The 19,575-nt window shown below is 44.0% G+C and overlaps 2 protein-coding genes across 2 annotated transcripts in view; both read left to right on the top strand.

Moving 5' to 3' along the window:
• LOC101275752 (thioredoxin domain-containing protein 8) overlaps positions 1-19,575 on the top strand; it is a 709,525-nt gene that overhangs the window by 118,963 nt on the left and 570,987 nt on the right. The gene's annotated exons all lie outside the window — the stretch shown is intronic.
• C6H9orf152 (chromosome 6 C9orf152 homolog) lies at positions 13,253-19,358 on the top strand. Its single transcript, XM_004269396.3, has 2 exons — positions 13,253-14,185; positions 17,816-19,358. The coding sequence occupies exons 1-2, from the start codon at positions 13,993-13,995 to the stop codon at positions 18,316-18,318; spliced, it is 696 nt and encodes a 231-aa protein (XP_004269444.1). The 5' UTR covers positions 13,253-13,992; the 3' UTR covers positions 18,319-19,358.

Here is a 19,575-nt window from a genome sequence, read left to right as displayed (position 1 = left end):
ATGGATTAAATGCTCCAACCAAGAGACATAGATTGGCTGAATGGATGCAAAAACAAGACCCATATATATACTGTCTACAAGAGACCCACTTCAGATCTAGGGACATACAGACTGAAAGTGAGGGGATGGAAAAAGATATTCCATGCAAATGGAAATCAAAAGAAAGCTGGAGTATCAATTCTCACATCAGACAAAATAGACTTTAAAATAAAGACTATTACAAGAGACAAAGAAGGACACTACATAATGATCAAGGGATCAATCCAAGAAGAAGATATAACAATTGTAAATATTTATGCACCCAACATAAGAGCACCTCAATACATAAGGCAAATGTTAACAGCCATAAAAGGGGAAATCGACAGTAATGCAATAATAGGAGGGGACTTTAACACCCCACTTTCACCAATGGACAGGCCATCAAAAATAAAAATAAATAAGGGAACACAAGCTTTAAATGACACATTAAATAAGATGGACTTAATTGATTTTTATAGGGCATTCCATCCAAAAACAACAGAATACACTTTCTTCTCAAGTGCTCATGGAACATTCTCCAGAATAGACCATAACTTGGGTCACAAATCAAGCCTTGGTAAATTTAAGAAAACTGAAATCATATCAAGTATGTTTTCTGACCACAACACTATGAGACTAGATATCAACTACAGGAAAAAAAACTGTAAAAAATACAAACTCATGGAGGCTAAACAATACGCTACTAAATAACCAAGAGATCACTGAAGAAATCAAAGAGGAAATCAAAAAATACCTAGAAACAAATGACAATGAAAACACGATGACACAAAACCTATAGGATGCAGCAAAAGCAGTTCTAAGGGGGAAGTTTATGGCAATACACTCTTACCTCAAGAAACAAGAAACATCTCAAATAAACAACCTAACCTTACACCTAAAGCAACTAGAGAAAGAAGAACCAAAAAACTCAAAGTTAGCAGAAGGAAAGAAATCATAAAGATCAGATCAGAAATAAGTGAAAAAGAATTGAAGGAAACGAGAGCAAAGATCAATAAAACTAAAAGCTGGTTCTTTGAGAAGATAAACAAAATTGATAAACCATTAGCCAGACTCATCAAGAAAAAAAGGGAGAAGACTCAAATCAATAGAATTAGAAATGATAAAGAAGTAACAACTGACACTGCAGAAATACAAAGGATCATGAGTGATTAAGAGAAGCAACTACATGCCAATAAAATGTACAACGTGGAAGAAATGGACAAATTCTTAGAAAAGCACAACCTTCCAAGACTGAACCAGGAAGAAATAGAAAATATAAACAGACCAATCACAAGCACTGAAATTGAGACTGTGATTAAAAATCTTCCAACAAACAGAAGCCGAGGACCAGATGGCTTCATAGGTGAATTCTATCAAACATTTAGAGAAGATGTAACACCTATCCTTCTCAAACTCTTCCAAAATATAGCAGAGGGAGGAACACTCCCAAACTCATTCTGATACCAAAACCAGACAAAGATGTCACAAAAAAAGAAAACTACAAGCCAATATCACTGATGAACATAGATGCAAAAATCCTCAACAAAATACTAGCCAACATAATCCAATAGCACATTAAAAGGATCATACACCATGATCAAGTGGGGTTTATCCCAGGAATGCAAGGATTCTTCAATATACGCAAATCAATCAATGTGATACACCATATTAACAAATTGAAGGATAAAAACCATATGATAATCTCAGTAGATGTAGAAACAGCTTTCGACAAAATTCAACACCCATTTATGATAAAAATCCTCCAGAAAGTAGGCATAGAGGGAACCTACCTCAACATAATAATGGCCATATATGACAAAGCCACAGCCAACATCGTTCTCAGTGGTGAAAAACTGAAACCATTTCCTCTAACAAGGTTGCCCACTCTCACCACAATTATTCAACATAGTTTTGGAAGTTTTAGCCACAGCAATCAGAGGAGAAAAAGAAATAAAAGGAATCCAAATCGGAAAAGAAGAAGTAAAACTGTCACTGTTTGCACATGACATGATACTATATGTAGAGAATCCTAAAGATGCTACCAGATAACTACTAGAGCTCATCAATGAATTTGGTAGAGTAGCAGGGTACAAAATTAATGCACAGAAATCTCTTGCATTCCTATACACTAACAACGAAAAATCTGAAAGAGAAATTAAGGAAACACTCCCATTTACCATTGCAACAAAAAGAATAAAATACCTAGGAATAAACCTAGCTAAGGAGACAAAAGACCTGTATGCAGAAAACTATAAGACAGTGATGAAAGAAATTAAAGACGATACAAACAGGTGGAGAGATATACCATGTTCTGGATTGGAACAATCAACTTTGTGAAAATCACTATAATACCCAAAACAATCTACAGATTCAATGCAATCCCTATCAAACTACCACTGGCATTTTTCACAGAACTAGAACAAAAAATTTCACAATTTGTATGGAAACACAAAAGACCCTGAATAGCCAAAGCAATCTTGAGAAAGAGAAACGGAGCTGGCAGAATCAGGCTCCTGACTTCAGACTATACTACAAAGCTACAGTAATCAAGACAGTATGGTACTGGCACAAAAACAGAAATAGATAACAATGGAACAGGATAGAAAGCCCAGAGATAAACCCATACACATATTGTCACCTTATCTTTGATAAAGGAGGCAAGCGTATACAATGGAGAAAAGATAGCCTCTTCAATAAGTGGTGCTGGGAAAACTGGACAGCTACATGTAAAAGAATGAAATTAGAACACTTCCAACACCATACACAAAAATAAACTGAAAATAGATATAAGATCTAAATGTAAGGGCAGACACTATAAAACTCTTAGAGGAAAACATAGGCAGAACATGCTATGACATAAATCACAGCCAGCCCAGGGATAGCTTGCGTTGTTTTAAAAGTTCACCTTAAAATGCTTCCTGCAGAGCCTGTATTTCTAGAAGAAATGACAAAGTTGTCATCACAGCTGGAAGAAAACTGGATCCATTCACAGTCACTCTTCAATCAAAGCATGTGTGTTTTAAATTACATTAAAAGTGCTTTGTTGTAAAAATAAACTTAGGTGACTAAATAAAGACTTTTATAATAAAGAGGTTGAGTTTAACTTATAACCTTGTTTTCCAAGTTTCAATGTGAAAAGAAAATAAATACCAGCACTACCAATTAGTCATTCTCCCCTTTAAATGCTAAATACTTTCTTGAAATAAAATTATACTTATTTTTTGTTTTAAAGGCGTAAAGAATATTCTCAAATGATTTATTTTCTGAGTCTCTTCACATCAGTTACTTGGATATGACTTCTTTTGAATTGTCATCACCAAGCTCATGTTTTTTGAATATTTGTAACATATGAGGTGCACTGGGTGTTTCACGTAGAACACTGCTGAACTAAACTGAAGATCAAACCAATACATAAAATAGTTATAAAAATGCCTTCATGTTATGAGGTAAAAAGGCATGTTTCCTTCCTTGGTGGCCTTTGATGAAAACACAGAGCCAGAAGTTGTGTCAGACGGTGCAGACCTCTTGCATTGCAGAAGAGGAAGCTGCTGAGGTCTGCTCAGGATCTCGGGGACAGATGCAGATTTTCTAACACTGGCCTAGTTAGTCCTCTCTCCATTGTAGCCTTTCTAAAGGAACTTATTCTTTTATTCTTTTATATGAAAGGCGCTTTCACAAGGCAACTTGCTATAGGAGGCAGTTGCTAAGATAGGTGAGGGAAGTTCCAAATTCCACTGAAGATACCCTTCAAAGGTTTTTCTTCCCCACTGCTGACCTTTTCATTTGGGAAGAAACTGCTGACTATACTTTTCTGTCATAACCATTGTGAAGCCAGATAGCTCTGGCACGTTTTTTTCCTCATCATCGTTTTTGTGGTTCAAGATTTCAATATGTGAATTAAAAATAAGTAATCCTCAAAAGCACACTGTTCTAAACACTTGTTAGTACACTCAAAAGTAGTGTTGGGGGACTTCCCTGGTGGCACAGTGGTAAGAATCCGCCTGCCAATGCAGGGGACAGGGGTTCGAGCCCTGGTCAGGGAAGATCCCACATGCACGGAGCAACTAAGCCTGTGCGCCACAACTACTGAGCCTGCGCTCTTGAGCCCGCGAGCCACAACTACTGAAGCCCATGAGCCACAACTACTGAAGCCTGCATGCCAGAGCCTGTGCTACGCAACAAGAGAAGCCACTGCAATGAGAAGCCCGCGCACTGCAACGAGGAGTAGCCCCCACTTGCTGTAATTAGAGAAAGCCCGCACGCATCAACGAAGACCCAACGCAGCAACGAAGACCCAACGCAGAAAAAAAAAAAAAAAAAGTAGTGTCGGGCTTCCCTGGTGGTGCAGTGGTTGGGAGTCCACCTGCTAATGCAGGGGACGCAGGTTCGAGCCCTGGTCTGGGAGGATCCCACATGCCACAGAGCACTGGGCACGTGCACCACGGCTGCCGAGCCTGTGTGCCACAACTACTGAAGCCCGCACACCCGGAGCCCATGCTCTGCAACAAGAGAAGCCCGCACGCAGCAGCGAAGACCCAACGCAGCCAAAAATAAATAAATTTATTTTAAAAAAGAGGTGCTCAATAAATATTTTTTTAAAAAGTAGTGTCATTCATAAAATTCAGCTGGTTGTATTTGAACGCCAATACCATTCTAATTAGGATGTAGTTTTACAGAATAATCTTCAGAAGGAATAGTCCTCACAAGCAGTTGATCAACGATAACTTTAACTATCAAAGTGTTTCTGTTTAATGGTGAAAGGTAGAATTAGTAAACTGCTGAAGAAATAAGACAATCTGGTTTTGTACTTTGTTCTTTTAGAAATGTATATAAACTTAATAAAGCCATTGACTTAAACGTTAACAATGACTTAGGTTCTAACTTTAAAAACTGTATTTCCCCTTGCCCCAAATACTATATTCTAAAGATATGGCAAAATTTCAGTATACAATTATGTACTTTGTGAAGGTTGTAAATATCTAAAACAATAAGAGTTCTAAACTGAAAGTGTATCGCTGTGACAAATCTTGAACTGAGCTTTCTCTTTCAGGAGAGACTACAGGAGTTGAGTGTATTGTTTTTATTGGAGATAGTTTTAGACAGTATTAAAGCATCCTTTCAACAGGTTTTAAAAAAAAATGCAACAGTTTCAGCCAAGGAAGTTTTGCGATGAAAACAACACGCTACAACCATATGACTCAGCGATTCTACTCCTAGGTAGAGTACCCAAAGGGACTGAAAAGAGCTATTCAAAGAAAACCCTGTTCACCGATATTCATAGCAATACTATTCAAAATAGTGCTATTCGCAATAGCCAAAATGTCCATCAGCAGACGAATGGATAAACAAAAGTGATGTATTCATACAATGGAATATTGTTCAACCATGAAAGGAATGAAGTGCTGATACAGGCTACGGCATGGATGAACTTTGAAAACGTTATGCTGAATGAAAGAAGCCAGGCACCATACATATTGTATGGTTCCATTTTCATGAAATATCCAGAAGAGGAGAATCCTTAGAGACAGAAAGCCGTTTAGTGATCGGGAGGAAATAGGGATATAGGGGAAGGGAGAGTAACTCAGTGGGTATGGGCTTTCTGTTTGGGATGATGAAATGTTTTGTAAGTAGACAGAAGTAATGGTTGTACAACATTGTGAATGTACTAAATGCCATTAGATTGTTCATTTTTAAAAAGTTTAAAATATGAGTTTTATGCTATGTTTTACCTCAATAAAAAAATACACATTAAAAAATAAAGTTTACCAGTACTTGAAGACTGTAAAATATTCCAGTGAATATTTTGGCAAACCCTACCAAGACGTCTACATTCTTTTGGTTAAAATATAACCTAGCATCAAAGCACTATCATTTGTTTCAACTGCTCTTTGTATTTACTAGAAAGACAGCAAAGATTTAAAAAAAACTCCCAGAGGGATATAAATACTCAGATACTGATAAGATTTCTTTGAACACTGTAATAATCTAGTGTGATGAACTGTGCCCCAGTGGTCTATGGAATAATGAATGCAAAAGATATCTCGGGTGAAAGGAGAGTCTGAATTATGCAACATACATTTAAAAAGCATTCTTTTTATTTTCTTGAGTCTTGAAATTGCTTAGTCATTTAGGAATAACGATGGGTGCCTCATACTGTGGATTGCTTTTCTCAACATCCATGTCAGCCCTCTGTTATCTTACAAAGCCTGGGAAGCTTTGAAACAACTACATTTCCCAGACTTCCTTGCAGCTAGGATTCTCTTCACCTAGTATAGGTGCTTTGGGTTCCACCAATCAGATGCATTTTCAAGAATTTTTATTGGCAGAGAGGCAGAATGCATGCATCCATTTTGTAAGTGTGGTTCATGGAAGAGATGGTGTGACTTGAAGTCTAGAAGTTGTCCTGGCAGCTTCCTAATTTAGCAGGTGTTTTCCCAGTTCAGTAGTTTGAGCAACAGTGATAACATATGCAGAGTCAGGATTGTTCTGGTTATCTACTGCTGTGTAATGAACCACCCCCAAAGTTAGTGAATTAAAACAACTACTTAATATTATTACTCATGCATTTACTGGGCTCAGGTAAGCAATTCTCCATTGGGGTCTCTCATGAAATTACATTTAGATGTTGGCTGGGCTGCAGTTATCTGAAGGCTCGACTCGGCTGGATGTCCAGGGGGCTCACTCACATGGCCGGCAGTTGACACTGGCTATTGGCTGGGAGTTCACCTGGCAATGTTGACTGAAGCACCTACATGCAGCTTATGCAGCTTCTCCATGTTGCTCGGGATGCTCACAGCATGGTCTTTGGGCTTAAAGAAGGAGCACCCAAGGGCAAGCATTCCAAAAAGCAGGAAGCCAAAGTCACCAGAAGCTACGGGTTATGACAAGAACAGGCATAGCATCACTTCTACCATGCTCTGTTGGTCAAATGATGTCACACAACCAATCCAGGTTCATGAGGGTGAAGATACAGACTCCATCTCTTGATGAGGGAGTGGCAAACTCAATTGCAAAAGAGCATGTAGGATGGAAGATATTGTTTATGCCGTCCTTGGAAAACATAACTTGTTACAAGGGTAGAGTGGCTTGGAGGGCTAAAATTACTCTTTCTGCTTTTCTAGCCATTTTATAAGCACCCAATTCCTCATGTGAAATCTCCTTCTGCTTGACTTAGCCAGAGTGGGATCTGTTGTCTACAACTGGATCCTGACAATACTGGAGGGCAGGACTTCACTGTTCCCAGGCAAATGACATTCCAATATATTACTCTGTATACAACTGAAATACAGCAATGATGCTTTGTGGTTTGAGTATCTGGAATTGGAAAGTCTTGCTCTTGCCTAAGCCACTTACCAGTAAGTCATCTACCCTCACCAAGCCTCAAGTTCCCCATCTGGAAAATGGAAATGATGCTGATAATAACATGGCATCTAACCACATATAATTACTGTGCAGATTAAATGAATCCAGGTGCAATACTGCCACAAAGCCTAGTCTGTGGAGGTGATGCTAGGCGAAGTTTGTTTTGGTTGTTTACTCAGCTCATACTGCCTCCCTGTCTTTGGGAATTGGTTTACCTGCAAACACAGTGAAGTTAAGTAGCTGGCCCAAAGGCACACTGCCAAGAGTAGGGAAGATAGGATACAAACCCACATAGTCTGGCTCCATAGTCTATGCTCCTAACTCTTAAGCCTTCTCTTAAACTGAAAATTGAAGTTGATTGCAAGTTATCTAGGTGAGAAGCAGGTGCTGCAAATGGTGATCATGCCATGAAAATGGGGACGGAGATGAGGGTAAGCAAAGGAGTATTTTAGAAGACGGAGAGAACAGCACACAGCAAAGCTCCAAGGAGGAACAGACGTGGGGGGCATTCAAGAAAATGAGAGAAGGCTAACGTGGCGAGAGAACTTTCTCCCCTTGTTCACACTGTGGCCCACCTAGAAGATGATACTCTTTGTATGGGCCATTGGAGTAAGTGGATGAGCTCTTTGTGGTTGGAGGCAACTGCCCTGGGGTCTGTGGGTCTCAATCTTGGGCACACCTGTAACGTATTTGTAGGAAATCTGGTCTAGAATGTAGGGAGCAAGAGGAAAGTCAACCAGGAGACTGGTGTGGTGAGACAGACCCAGGACATGCACAACCTCATAGGCCATGAGAAAGACTTGAATGTTAGTTCGAGGGCGTTGGGAAGCCACTGAAGGATTTTAACTAGGGGGGAAGGCGTAAGTCAATTTGCTTTGGGCCTTCAGGAGAACACCGATCACTGAGAAGAGAATAGATGGGAGAGCACGGTATAGAAGCACAGAGCCAGTTAGGAGGCTGTTGCAGGGGTCGTGGCGAAAGAAATGAGGACAACTGAGACTAAGATGGTGCCGGGGGAGGTGCAGACAAGAGTACGGGTTTGGGATATAGTTCAGAGCTGGAACTACCTGGGCTAGAGATGAATTCAATATAAAAGGTGAAAAAGAAAGGATAATAATGTTGCCTCTCTCACGTTGTTCTCAAGGGGGATTAAATTTGATTACATACAAGTTCTTCAAAAAGTTAAACATAGATTTACCATATGATCTAGCAATTCCTCTCCTAGATATATATCCAAAAGAACTGAAAGCAAGGATTCACACAAATACTTGTGTACCCATTTTCATAGCAGTATTATTCACAATAGCCAAATATGGAAACAAGCCAAATGTCTATCCATGGACAAATGGATAAACAAAATGTGTTATATTCATACCATAGAATATTATTCATCCATAAAGAGGAATGACGTACTGATACATGCTCCAACATGGACGAACCTTGAAAACATCATGCTAAGAGAAATAATCCAGACACAAAGGGAAAAATATTGTATGATTCCGCTTACATGAAGTACCAAAAGTAGGCAAATCCGTAGAGACAAAGTAGAATAGAGGTTACCAGGAACTGGGGGTTGGGGGGTGAAAAGGAATGAAGGGTTATGACTGTTTAACAGGTACGGAGTTTCTGTTTGGGACAATGAAGGGTTCTGAAAATACAGAGCGGTGATGGTTGTACAACACTGTGACTCTCCTCAATGCCACTGAACTGTACTCTTAAAATGGTTCAAATGGTAAATTTCATGTTATGTACATTTTACCCCACAAAAAAATCGATTATGTACATGGAGTGATTAGCACATACATGGCCCACAGTTGTCTGGGCTCAGTGAATGAAACTATTGTTTTCACAGGTCTGGCACACACTTGCCTTTTTCAGAGAGGAATCTCTCTCCTTCCGTAAGGCCGAGAACCTTGAACTTAGGAGTCTGTCTGCCCTGGAGCACTCTTCGACATCCTGAGTCCTTTCCCATCACACCTGGGTCCTCCTGTGGACACTGTCCACATGGAACCCCAAATCACAGTCTACTTAACAGGATGAGGCCCCTCCTCACTGGAACCAGCAAGAAGACATCCCAGGAAGGCCTCCCATCCCTCACCATCTTGCCCTTTTGGTCTTTCTAAGGCTATATCACTAAGCGGTAGAGGGGGGATAATTTCAGAGTGAAATCATTATAGAGAAGAAGAAAAGGTAAAGATCAGTGTATCTTAAGCCTTCCCTGGAGTCTCCAGTGGAAAGAACTCAAAACTTAAGTCCTCCATCAGGACAGGATCCACTCCTGTTGCTCACACCCCCCCACATATACCTGGCTCTCCTGGCCTTTGGCTCGCCAACCATCTCCCGTATGGGCTTCTTCAAGTGTGTGAATCTCCGCCCACCAATGATTGGCCTTTATAGTGCTTCCGGTCTGAGTGATTCTCTCTGGAATAGTGCCCTAGTGATTAAGTGACACCTTTGTCACCCAAGTCTTATAGAAGAGCTGGGTCCCTTGAACAGGAGTGGACTTGGATCCTCTAGGTCTAATTTCCTTTACTATAAGCTCCCATGAGAGCTGCAGGGAAAGTGGTTCCTTTCTTTACTGACCCTGTTAGATTAAACACATGCTTACCTCTCAACACAGACTTTCATTTTCAGGTTCAGTACAGTTTAAACCATACGGAAAAAAGAAAATATTTCTTCAAATAACAGGGCATCTCATCCCTTTCTGGTGTCTGGAACCCTGAGCAAGCTTATTCCTTGCTCCCCTGGTGAGTCCTCCCGAATAATAAAGCATGTCCTTTCAGTGGTAGCCGTCATCATTTTTCAGGAAGGGCTCCAGCTCAATAACATTTTTCATTTATTTCAGAAGACTCTCTGGAATGGGATACCATTGCCAATGTTTTCTTACACTATTATTACTGTAATTGCAACATAAGGGAAGTTTATTCAATAAGTGCTACTGTGCAACTGGACAATTATTTGGAGGAAAAATAGCTAGATTCATGCTTTATCTGAAACTCTCACCCTAAAATCAATTCCAAATAGATTAAAGATGTGGGTATTAAAAGAGAGAGAGGAACCATATGAATTAAAGAAGGAATTTAAGCTTCCAAAAATCAGGCAACCAGCAGTTGGTAGCCTCTCCTGATTCTCATCAGAATACCTACAAAGATACAACCATAGAGCGGGATAACTATCAATATTAAAAGATGAAGACTGATAAAGAAATGCCAAATATAGTAGAAATTGAGTCCAATTTGATGGCAGATGCAACTGGACTAGAATGGAGGGGTCCCTATTGTCTTCAGCTCATGCTAGAGAGGCTCCCTGATAAAAAAAAAAAAAAAAAAGGATGAAGAAGCTCGGGCTATTTCCCACCATTTATCTCTCAACCAGAGACCCAGGGTCTCAGAAATCTGGGCAGCTGGCTCTCTAGAGCAGTGGAGAACGTTAGACACATACCAATCTCCAGATACCACGCCAGACTACGTGACTCAGAATATTTAGGGGAGGTACTCAAGCATGGGTGTTTCTTTTAAAACTCCCAAGGTGGGACTTCCCTGGTGGTGCAGTGGTTAAGAATCCACGTGCCAATGCAGGGGACACGGGTTCGAGCTCTGGTCCGGGAAGATCCCACAGGTCACAGAGCAACTAAGCCTGTGCACCACAACTACTGAGCCTGTGCTCTTGAGCCCGCGAGCCACAACTACTGAGCCTGCATGCCACAACTACTGAAGCCTATGCGCCTAGAGCCCATGTGCTACAACAAGAGAAGCCACCGCAATGAGAAGCCCACGCACTGCAACGAAGAGTAGCCCCCACTTGCCGCAAGTAGAGAAAGCCCACACTGAGCAACGAAAACCCAACACAGCCCAAAAAATAATTTAAAAATAATAAATAAAACTCCCAAGGTGGTCTGAATGTGTGGCCAGATTGAGAACCAGTCTTTTGTGTATATTTCTCAGATACCATTCTATAGGGCAGGAAGGTAATCAAGAGATTCTGTCTCCCCCTTTTGGCCAGTCTGGCTCTTCTGCGACATTTCTTTCCTTCCTTACAGTCTGGGATGCTGCTCTTCACTGTTTCTCCTCCTATCATTTTGAGTTCACTTCTTCTGTTTTCAATATTACCTTCTTACTTCTGCCTGCCCCTTAAATATTGGTCTTCCTAGAGCTTGGTATCTTGAAATATCCTCCTAAATTGGAAATTTCATTCAATTCTAAGACTTCAGCTGACACATATGGACTGAAGACTTCAATTCTTATACAGTAGGGTGAACATTTTCACCTTCATAACCCTCTTCCTGGAGTATATACCCTCCCACTGATGGAGCCCTACCCAACCCAAGCCAGGATAACTGCAGAGGTCTTGAGGAGGTGGGGGAAAGAGAGTCTTTTTTTTTTTTAAATAGTGGCACAGAAGTTATGTTAAAAAGTAGTCTTGTAGAATCCCCACTAGCCTAGACAATTCATTCCCTCTCTCAGTAGTTAGAACATAATGATGGACCAGATGCCAAGAGGAAGAAGTTAGATGCTGGGACAAGAAAGGAGAAAGAAGAAAGTAGAAGTGCATGGAGGAGACCACTCTTCTGCCCATTAAACATGAACTTGAACAAGCTAGTGGGGACTGAAAAGGGAAAAGAAAGCAACTTTGGACCATCTCTCAATTCTCTATATGCGTGACTATCTAATGATAAAACTTTTCCAGTAATGAACTGTATCATTTTCACAAACAATGACATCTGCCTCTCTCTACCAAGCTTCTAACTCCCTCCTCATGACCCAACAATCATAGGTACCTCAAACATAACATCTAAAATAAATCCCTCCTCCTCTCCCTTGCCCCAATCTTCTCCTCTCCTGTGCCATCTCTGTGACTGGAACTACCATTTCTCTACCTGATATGGGTTAAATTGTGTCCCCCCCCCCAAATCCATATGTTGAAGTCCTAAACCTAGTACCTCATATGTGACCTTGTTTGGAAATAGGATCATTGCAGATATAAATAGTTGATTTAAGATGAGGTCATTAGAGTGGATCCTAATCCAATATGACTAGTGTCCTTATAAAAAGGGGAAATTTGGGCACAGAGACATGCACACAGGGGGAACACCACGTGAATATAAAGACAAAGATCAGGTGATGCTTTCACAAACCAGGGAAAGCCAAAGGTTGCTAGCGAACCACAAGAAACAAAGTGAGAGGCACGGAACAGATTCCCTCTGCAATGCCCAGAAGGAACCAACCTTGCTGACACCTTGACCTTGGACTTGCAGCCTTCAGAACTCTAAGACAATGAATTTCTGTTGTTTAAGCCAACCAATTTGCAGTACCTTATTACAGCAGTACATACCACCCAACAAAGTATATAGCATATATGTATACGGCGTATAACACCCAATAGACTTTCACCCTCCATCTCTCATCCAATGTCCTATGGCTAAATACCATCCAGTTATTCTCCAAGATGTCTCCTAAATTCAGCTACTACTGTTTCCACTGTCTCTGTAGATATTTTGGGTAATTATGTTAGGAGAAGATAGAAAACTTAATCCGCCAAATGGAGCCAGGATAGGCTGAAGCTGGTGTAAGAGAGAGGGTTTAGGATTCAAAGCGGTTATAGACATGGTGGGGCTAGCAAGCAGAGGGGGAGAGCACACGTAGCTGTGGGTAAGATAAACACCAACTTAACTGGTTGGGAAATGCTGAGACCACAGAGCCTACGTCAAATGTCAAAGAGGTGGGGCTGGCTAGAGGCCAGGGCTCCCCTGGCTCTGTCCCCGCAGTGACTTTGGGGCTGGGCTTTCTCCTGAGTTGCACACTGGGCGGTGAGTGGAGGTCTCAGGGGTACCTTTGCTACTGGGTCTCCCTCTGCCCGGATGCTGGTGCATATTCCTGAGGCTCCAGCTCCTTTTCCAACTGCCAACCAAACAGGCAGGTTTGCTGACAAACATCCTGTTCCAGTTCCAAGGGGTGTGAACCAAGGCGGGCACTTGGCATCCCCCAGCACTAGCTCCAAGGGGTGTGAACCAAGGCGGGCACTTGGCATCCCCCAGCACTAGCTCCAAGGGGTGTGAACCAAGGCGGGCACTTGGCATCCCCCAGCACTAGCTCCAGCTCTGCCAGGAAACAGGAGGCTTCACTGTAGCTCCTGGAATCGTATTCTACACTTTCGGATCAAGCAGTGAAGGACCTGGAATAGGATACTCCTTGGACCCCAAAAGGCTCCAAGCAGCTCTGCTTGTCCTTCTCTCTGTCCCCGGCTCCTCCCCTCACTCCCTGCCCATCAATTTCTCACTTTCACTCCCTCCCTGCCCCCTCCCTCCTCCTGCTGCCCCCCACCCCGTGCTCACTCTTCTCTCCCCCCATTCATCCCCCGCAGCTATCACCTCCTTCCTCCATTCTTAATCCCCTCTTTGCACCCCTTCCTTCCCTCCTCCCCCTCCAACTTTTCCTTCTCCTTCCCGCCCACTCCCACCCTTCTCCTTCCCCCAATTTCTGGCTCTCCCTCCCTTGCTCTTCTCCAGATCTTTCCACCTTTCTCCTCACTTCCCTCTCCCCCCTCCTCTCCCTGAGCCCTACCACCTCCCCCACCAGCCCTGCCCATCAGTGTTTGCTTTGCTCCCGGAACCGGATGAAGGGGTTGCCCTGCCCATGCCCTACCCTGCCCCACTTCTGGCAGCTGGGGTCTCCCTTCATGGCCGACGGCTCTGGGACTCAGGCCCCAGGGAAAGGGCCCCTGCTCAGCATGCAGCTCCTGCGAGCGCAGTATGCAGGCCTGAGACGGCAACATAAGGCCCAGGCCCACGTGGTGGTGCTCCCGAAAGGTAAGGCTGGGCGGGTGCTGGGGGCAGAAGGGAAGGGCACGAGGGCCTGGCTGTGGGCAGAATGGGTGGCTGAGCCGTGGGCAGCGCAGGGCCAGGGCTCTGCTGGCCTCCTGGTGGGGAAGGGCAGGGAGGCGGGCTGGCCTGTGCAGGGCCGTTCCGCTGGGGCCTCAAGCCGGCAGCCGGCAGGCAGCGCGCTGCCGGGGAGAGAGGACACGTGATGTTCCCAACAGCTTGAGCGCTGGCCAGAGGAAACGCAGGGCTCAGGGACCCAGGAGGCACCCAGGCTCCCGGAGCGAGCTCTGCACCCCCTCAAACAGCAGCTGGGGAGGGGGCTTAAGACACAGACGCCCCGCCTCCAGGGGAGCAGCCTCCTCCCTCTGGGAACTCAGACTTATTCCAGGAGGAAGTTAGGAGCACAGGGCTCAGAAAGCAAGCGATGGTCAAATCCCGGCCCTTCATCCTCTAACCGAGAGGGCAAGTCAAGAGAGGTAGGAAGACCCCCTGAAAGGTCAGGGCTGTGCTCTGGGAACTTCTGTGGCTGTTTATACAGTTCAGGACTCACTGAGCAGCCCACCCCACTCTCGGCAAGTCTGGGAAGGAACCAAGGGCCAGAGGGTCCTCACTGTCTGGGACAGGAAGGGCACTTCTTGGGCTAAAGGCACCCACCTCTCACAACTTGGGCTGTTGCCAGTGAGTGGGGTCCATTTGAACTGAACTGGTTCAGCCGAATAGCCCCCTCTCTCTGCAGGGCAGAAGCTGGGAGTTTCCTAAAGCCCTATTCCATCCTCAAGGGTATTCACTCTTTCAGTTACTCAGCGAGCATTAATTAAACTTGTATGGAATGAACACAGATTTAACACACCTGTGGTTCAGACTCACCCATACATGTGATGGGTATGTCCCCAAAGACACCTCAAACTCAGCACGCCCCGTAGAATTGACCACCCCTGCCCCACCCCTCCCCGCTGCCCCTTTCTCCTGCCTCCTAGAACTCAAACCTCCCTCCTCCGTGGTCACCACTTGATGAGTTACATCATGGACATGAGTTACATCATGAGTTACAACAGGGTAATGCGAGGAGGAGTGCTCAGGCTCTGGTTCCCCAGGGAAGACTGCTCACCCGCAGGCTCAGTCAGTCTTTCAGGGCATGTCTAGCAGTTTGCAAGCCCACATTGTTGCTCTAACTGTGAGAAGTAGTGTGCTGTCTGATGGAGTGTTCCTGTACTTGGTCTCTGGAGAAGTGCCTGAACCTGAGTCCCAGCTCTGCCGCTGAGTTGCTCTGTGCAGATTTGAACGAGTCATGTACGTTACTCTGTCACTCAGCTTCCTCGCCTTTCAGCTGGGAATGGGAACTAAATAAATTCATACGTATAAAGCTCCTTAGGGCTTTCTGTGCTAATTGGCTGAGGACCAGATCGTTATGTCACAAGAGTCTGAGTTAGAAGGACACTTGAAGCACTTGGACTGTGCGTGAGGAATAAGGTGGTTCTCCAGGGAGAAATCAGAGTAAGATTACAAAATTGAGGTGAAAATGATGCTGGGGGAGGGGGCAAAAAAGCAATTTTGCCTGCACATTAGCAACAGGCTGGATGGTGGTACCATTCACTGAGATAGAGAATATAGGAGAAAAAGATTTCTGATTAGGAAGAGATGAATTTGTTTGTGAATATGCTGCATTTGAGGGAGTTGTCTGTAAAACTTCCAACCAGCCTGGATCTCCGGAGAGAAATGTGGGCTGGAGATATAGATTGGGGGTCATCCACATATTGATAGCAGTTGAAGCCATGGGCACGGATAAAATTGTGGAGGACCAATGTGTAAATTGATAAGAGGCTGGGATGACAATTAGAGTTCTACAATACTCAAATACTGAAGGGACAAGCAGAGGAAAAGTCAGGGAAGATAGCAGTCAAAATGGGAGCAGACGAATATTAGCCCGAAAAAGGGAATTCACACATGCTGAATCTTGGATGAACCTACATGAACCTTGAGGACATATGCTAAGTGAAATAAGCCAGTTGCAAAAAGACAAGTGCTGTGATGGTCTCCTCATATGAGGTACCTGGAGTAGTCAGATTCACAGAGACAGAAAGTAGAACGGTGCTTGCCAGGGTGGGGGAGATGAAGAGTTGTTGTTTAACGGGTATAGTGTCAGTTTGAAAAAGATGAAAAAGTTCTGGAGATCGGTTGCGCGACAATGTGAATGGACTTAACACTATTGAACTGTGCACTTCAACATGGCTAAGACGGTAAGTTGTATGTTGTGTGTCTTACCACAGTTCATTTTTCTTAAATGATAGGAGAAAACCAGGAGATATTAATGCCATGAAACCAAGCAAGTAGAGGGAGGTTAGGGATCCTCCGTGTCCAGCATAGCAGAGACTCAGGAAGACAGAGTGGCCATTGAGATTGGCTCCCACTAAAACTAGATCTCAGTGTCTTAAGACACTGGGTTGTATCTGGAAGGGCACGTGCTCTGGGAGCTGATTAATGGAAGGAAGCCCTCTGGAATTAGCTTTCTTCATCCTTAGTGTCATGGAATGAATTTAGGTTCTAGAGACGCAGTGGCAGGTGTTCTGGATTCCTAGCACTAGAGTTCAAGGGCTTCCTTCTGGCTTTATTCCTTCAACACCATCTCTCCACTCACACCATGTACTCTGTCACCTAGGGGCCTCCAGCAGGGACAAACGTCAGAATGCTCAAGGGAGCTTCACTGCATTTCAGAGGGAATTCCAGGCTGGCCACAGGTCTCCTTTCTATAGGACAATGCCTTTCAGTCATTTCTCTAACCCTCAATGCCACCAAGAGTTGACAAGAAACTATCATGTTCCACAAGGTGGCAAAAAGATGTCCCTGAGAAGGAAGAAGGACATCGGTCTGCCTTCTCATCCCTGAAGCCAGTTCAGGGAAGCAGTAGGTGCTGCAAACATGTTCCCAGAACAGTGGCTATGGTTCAGAAAGATAAAGACCAGTCCTCCAAAAGGAACTGCCTCAAAACACAGTTCCCCTCTCCTCTGCTTTGGGTGCTAAACCCGTTATCAGAATCCCACAACACAAAACCCTGTAAGTTAAGAATAACCCTTTCCACTGGCCAGTGTTATGTGAATCACACATGTGGGTGAACACATGTTGTACCCTTGGTCCCCGTTATTCTTTTAGTCTGAAATGCGAGTTCCCTAGTTCTTCCTAGGGTTCACTCCCTCACTGCAGTCAAAATCTGAAGTCTCCTATCACACTCGAATGTTTTTTTCCATAGCATTGATTACCACCAGAAACTTTATTATAGTATATTTGTTTGCTTATTCTTTTTCTACTCCACTAGACCACATCATGAAGAGGTAGATTTTGTCTCAGTGTTCATTACTGTATTCCCAAGACCTAGAATAAATAATGCCTGGCACAGTATAAGGGCCTAATAAATATTTGTTGAATAAATGAATAATTGTGCATGAATGTGTGCGTGTGTGTGTATGTGTGTGTGTTAGAGAGAGATAATGCAGTGTGTTGGGTACCTGGCCTCCTGATGTATTTGGCATGTCCTTCCTTCAGCTTGAAAGCTCTGAGACCCCCAAAATGAGAGCCACCCATGTACTTTGCAGTGGTGACCCTGCTGGTGCCTTGCTTTCTCAGGAGGGAACATGCCTGCTCCTGCTGAGGCCATGGTCAGTGCTGTTTGGATTAACAAGGAGAGAAGGCATTCACTGTCCCTAGAAGAGGCGGATCCTGAGGCAGAGGAGGAGGCTGACAGCGGCTGTTTCCAGGCCCCCGAGTCCCCATGGCACACGCACCTAGAGATGCACCGCTCAGTCCAAACCTTCCACCAGGAAACCAGTCATCAAGTAAAGCACAAGGACAAGTTCATGGGGGCTGAGCAAAGGCTCCCAGGCTTGTTTGAAGACACTCAGATGACTCAGCAAGGAAGCACGATCCCAGAGGCAGCCCAGCATGAGTGTCAGGTGGGCGATACCCAAACAAAGGCAGTGGGATCTGGCTTAAACATTGGCGCTCAGGGCCCTCCTCCCATAAAAAAGCCACACAGGTCTGGAAGACCAGCTCACTATCCATTTCCCCAGAGGAAAACTCCCAGGATCTCCCAGGCGGCCCGGAACCTGGGCTTATATGGCCCAGCCTGAAGGTTTCCACCCAAAGGCCTCAACCTTGAGGCCACCTATGGCCTCACCTAAGAACTTAGGAGGCAGAGGCACAGCTAGGACCTCTAGCTGGGAGCAGAACTGGACTACATCCATCGTCGGGATGGTGGGACATGAACTTTGCAGTGGGCACGTAGACTTGTCCTTCAAAAAAACAAAAAGAGAGGTTGCCCAGACCAGACTGCTCACAGCTCAGGATGAAAGAGTGCTATCTGATCAGTGCAGCCCCATTCTGCTTATATAAGAAGACATTGCTATGGACATCGACTCAGTCCTTAGAACTAGAGAATTTTGAAACGTAAGACAGAGACCCTAGCCAGGGGATGCCTTTGCAGTGCCCTAGAGTCGACAGGCGTGGGCCATCTTGTTTTCAGTAACTTCTGAGGATTTCTCACATGTTCTGGAGAAGAGAGGGGCTCTGAGAATTTCCTTTTTCTGGTCGCTACGCCTGGAGACCAGCTCACAAGTCTCTACATTCATTGGTAGTGACCACACCACTTTACCTTGAGCCTCCCAAAGTATGGTCACCCTGGGTAAAAAGGGGCAAAACAAGGACACCTACTGTTCTGTGTGTTTAAGTGTCTTTAGGAAGGGTTGGTCATCTCTCCCCTCTCATTGAGACTGCACATTCCGGTCTCATTATAGATTTATTTCCTTTCATCCTTCTCTCTCCGTCCTTTCCGTCCTTCCTTCCTTCCTCCCTCCCTCCCTCCCTTTTCTCCTATTTGCTCTCTTCTTCCCTTCCTCAATCTCTCTCTCTCTCTCTCTCTCCAAATTAAACACTGCCCATCATTGAAGATATATAGTAATAGAAGCCTGAAAGAAGAAGATAAAGAAATGTTCCTGCTTGGAAAGTATGTGTTCCTCAAAAGTTGCTCCCTTTTCAGCCAAATTTGAATCATTCAGATCCTTCCTGGTATATTTTAAACCAAAGACAAAGTGAAGCAGGTATTACTTGGGTGGTGGGGAAGAAATTATCTTACCTGGTTAATGTTTAACTTTAATAAACACACCTAAAGTGACTTTTCCTCATGCCAGATTCTCTCTCTGTAAAGTTTTACCCACATCTTCCTTTTGTTCCCATGGTGATCCAGTCTTGCCCACCCACATCGAGAGATGTTACCTAGGAGTGTCATTTCCTGTCAAAATATAAATGTGCCTTCTCCTTGGGCCATCCCCGAAATTCCCTCCAATTTGGGGATTCACTGTGATTCCTTTTGTGAATAATTAATAAGAGCC

Source organism: Orcinus orca, chromosome 6, assembly GCF_937001465.1.
Source record: "Orcinus orca chromosome 6, mOrcOrc1.1, whole genome shotgun sequence".
In the NCBI taxonomy this organism is placed as follows: domain Eukaryota; kingdom Metazoa; phylum Chordata; class Mammalia; order Artiodactyla; family Delphinidae; genus Orcinus; species Orcinus orca.
This window is presented reverse-complemented; position numbering and strand designations above follow the sequence as displayed.

Coding starts and splice junctions, on each gene's coding strand:
- C6H9orf152 (XM_004269396.3), top strand. CDS start 13,993: ATGAAGGGGTTGCCCTGCCCATGCCCTACCCTGCCCCACTTCTGGCAG. Junction 14,186..17,815: donor CGTGGTGGTGCTCCCGAAAG/GTAAGGCTGGGC, acceptor TTGCTTTCTCAG/GAGGGAACATGCCTGCTCCT.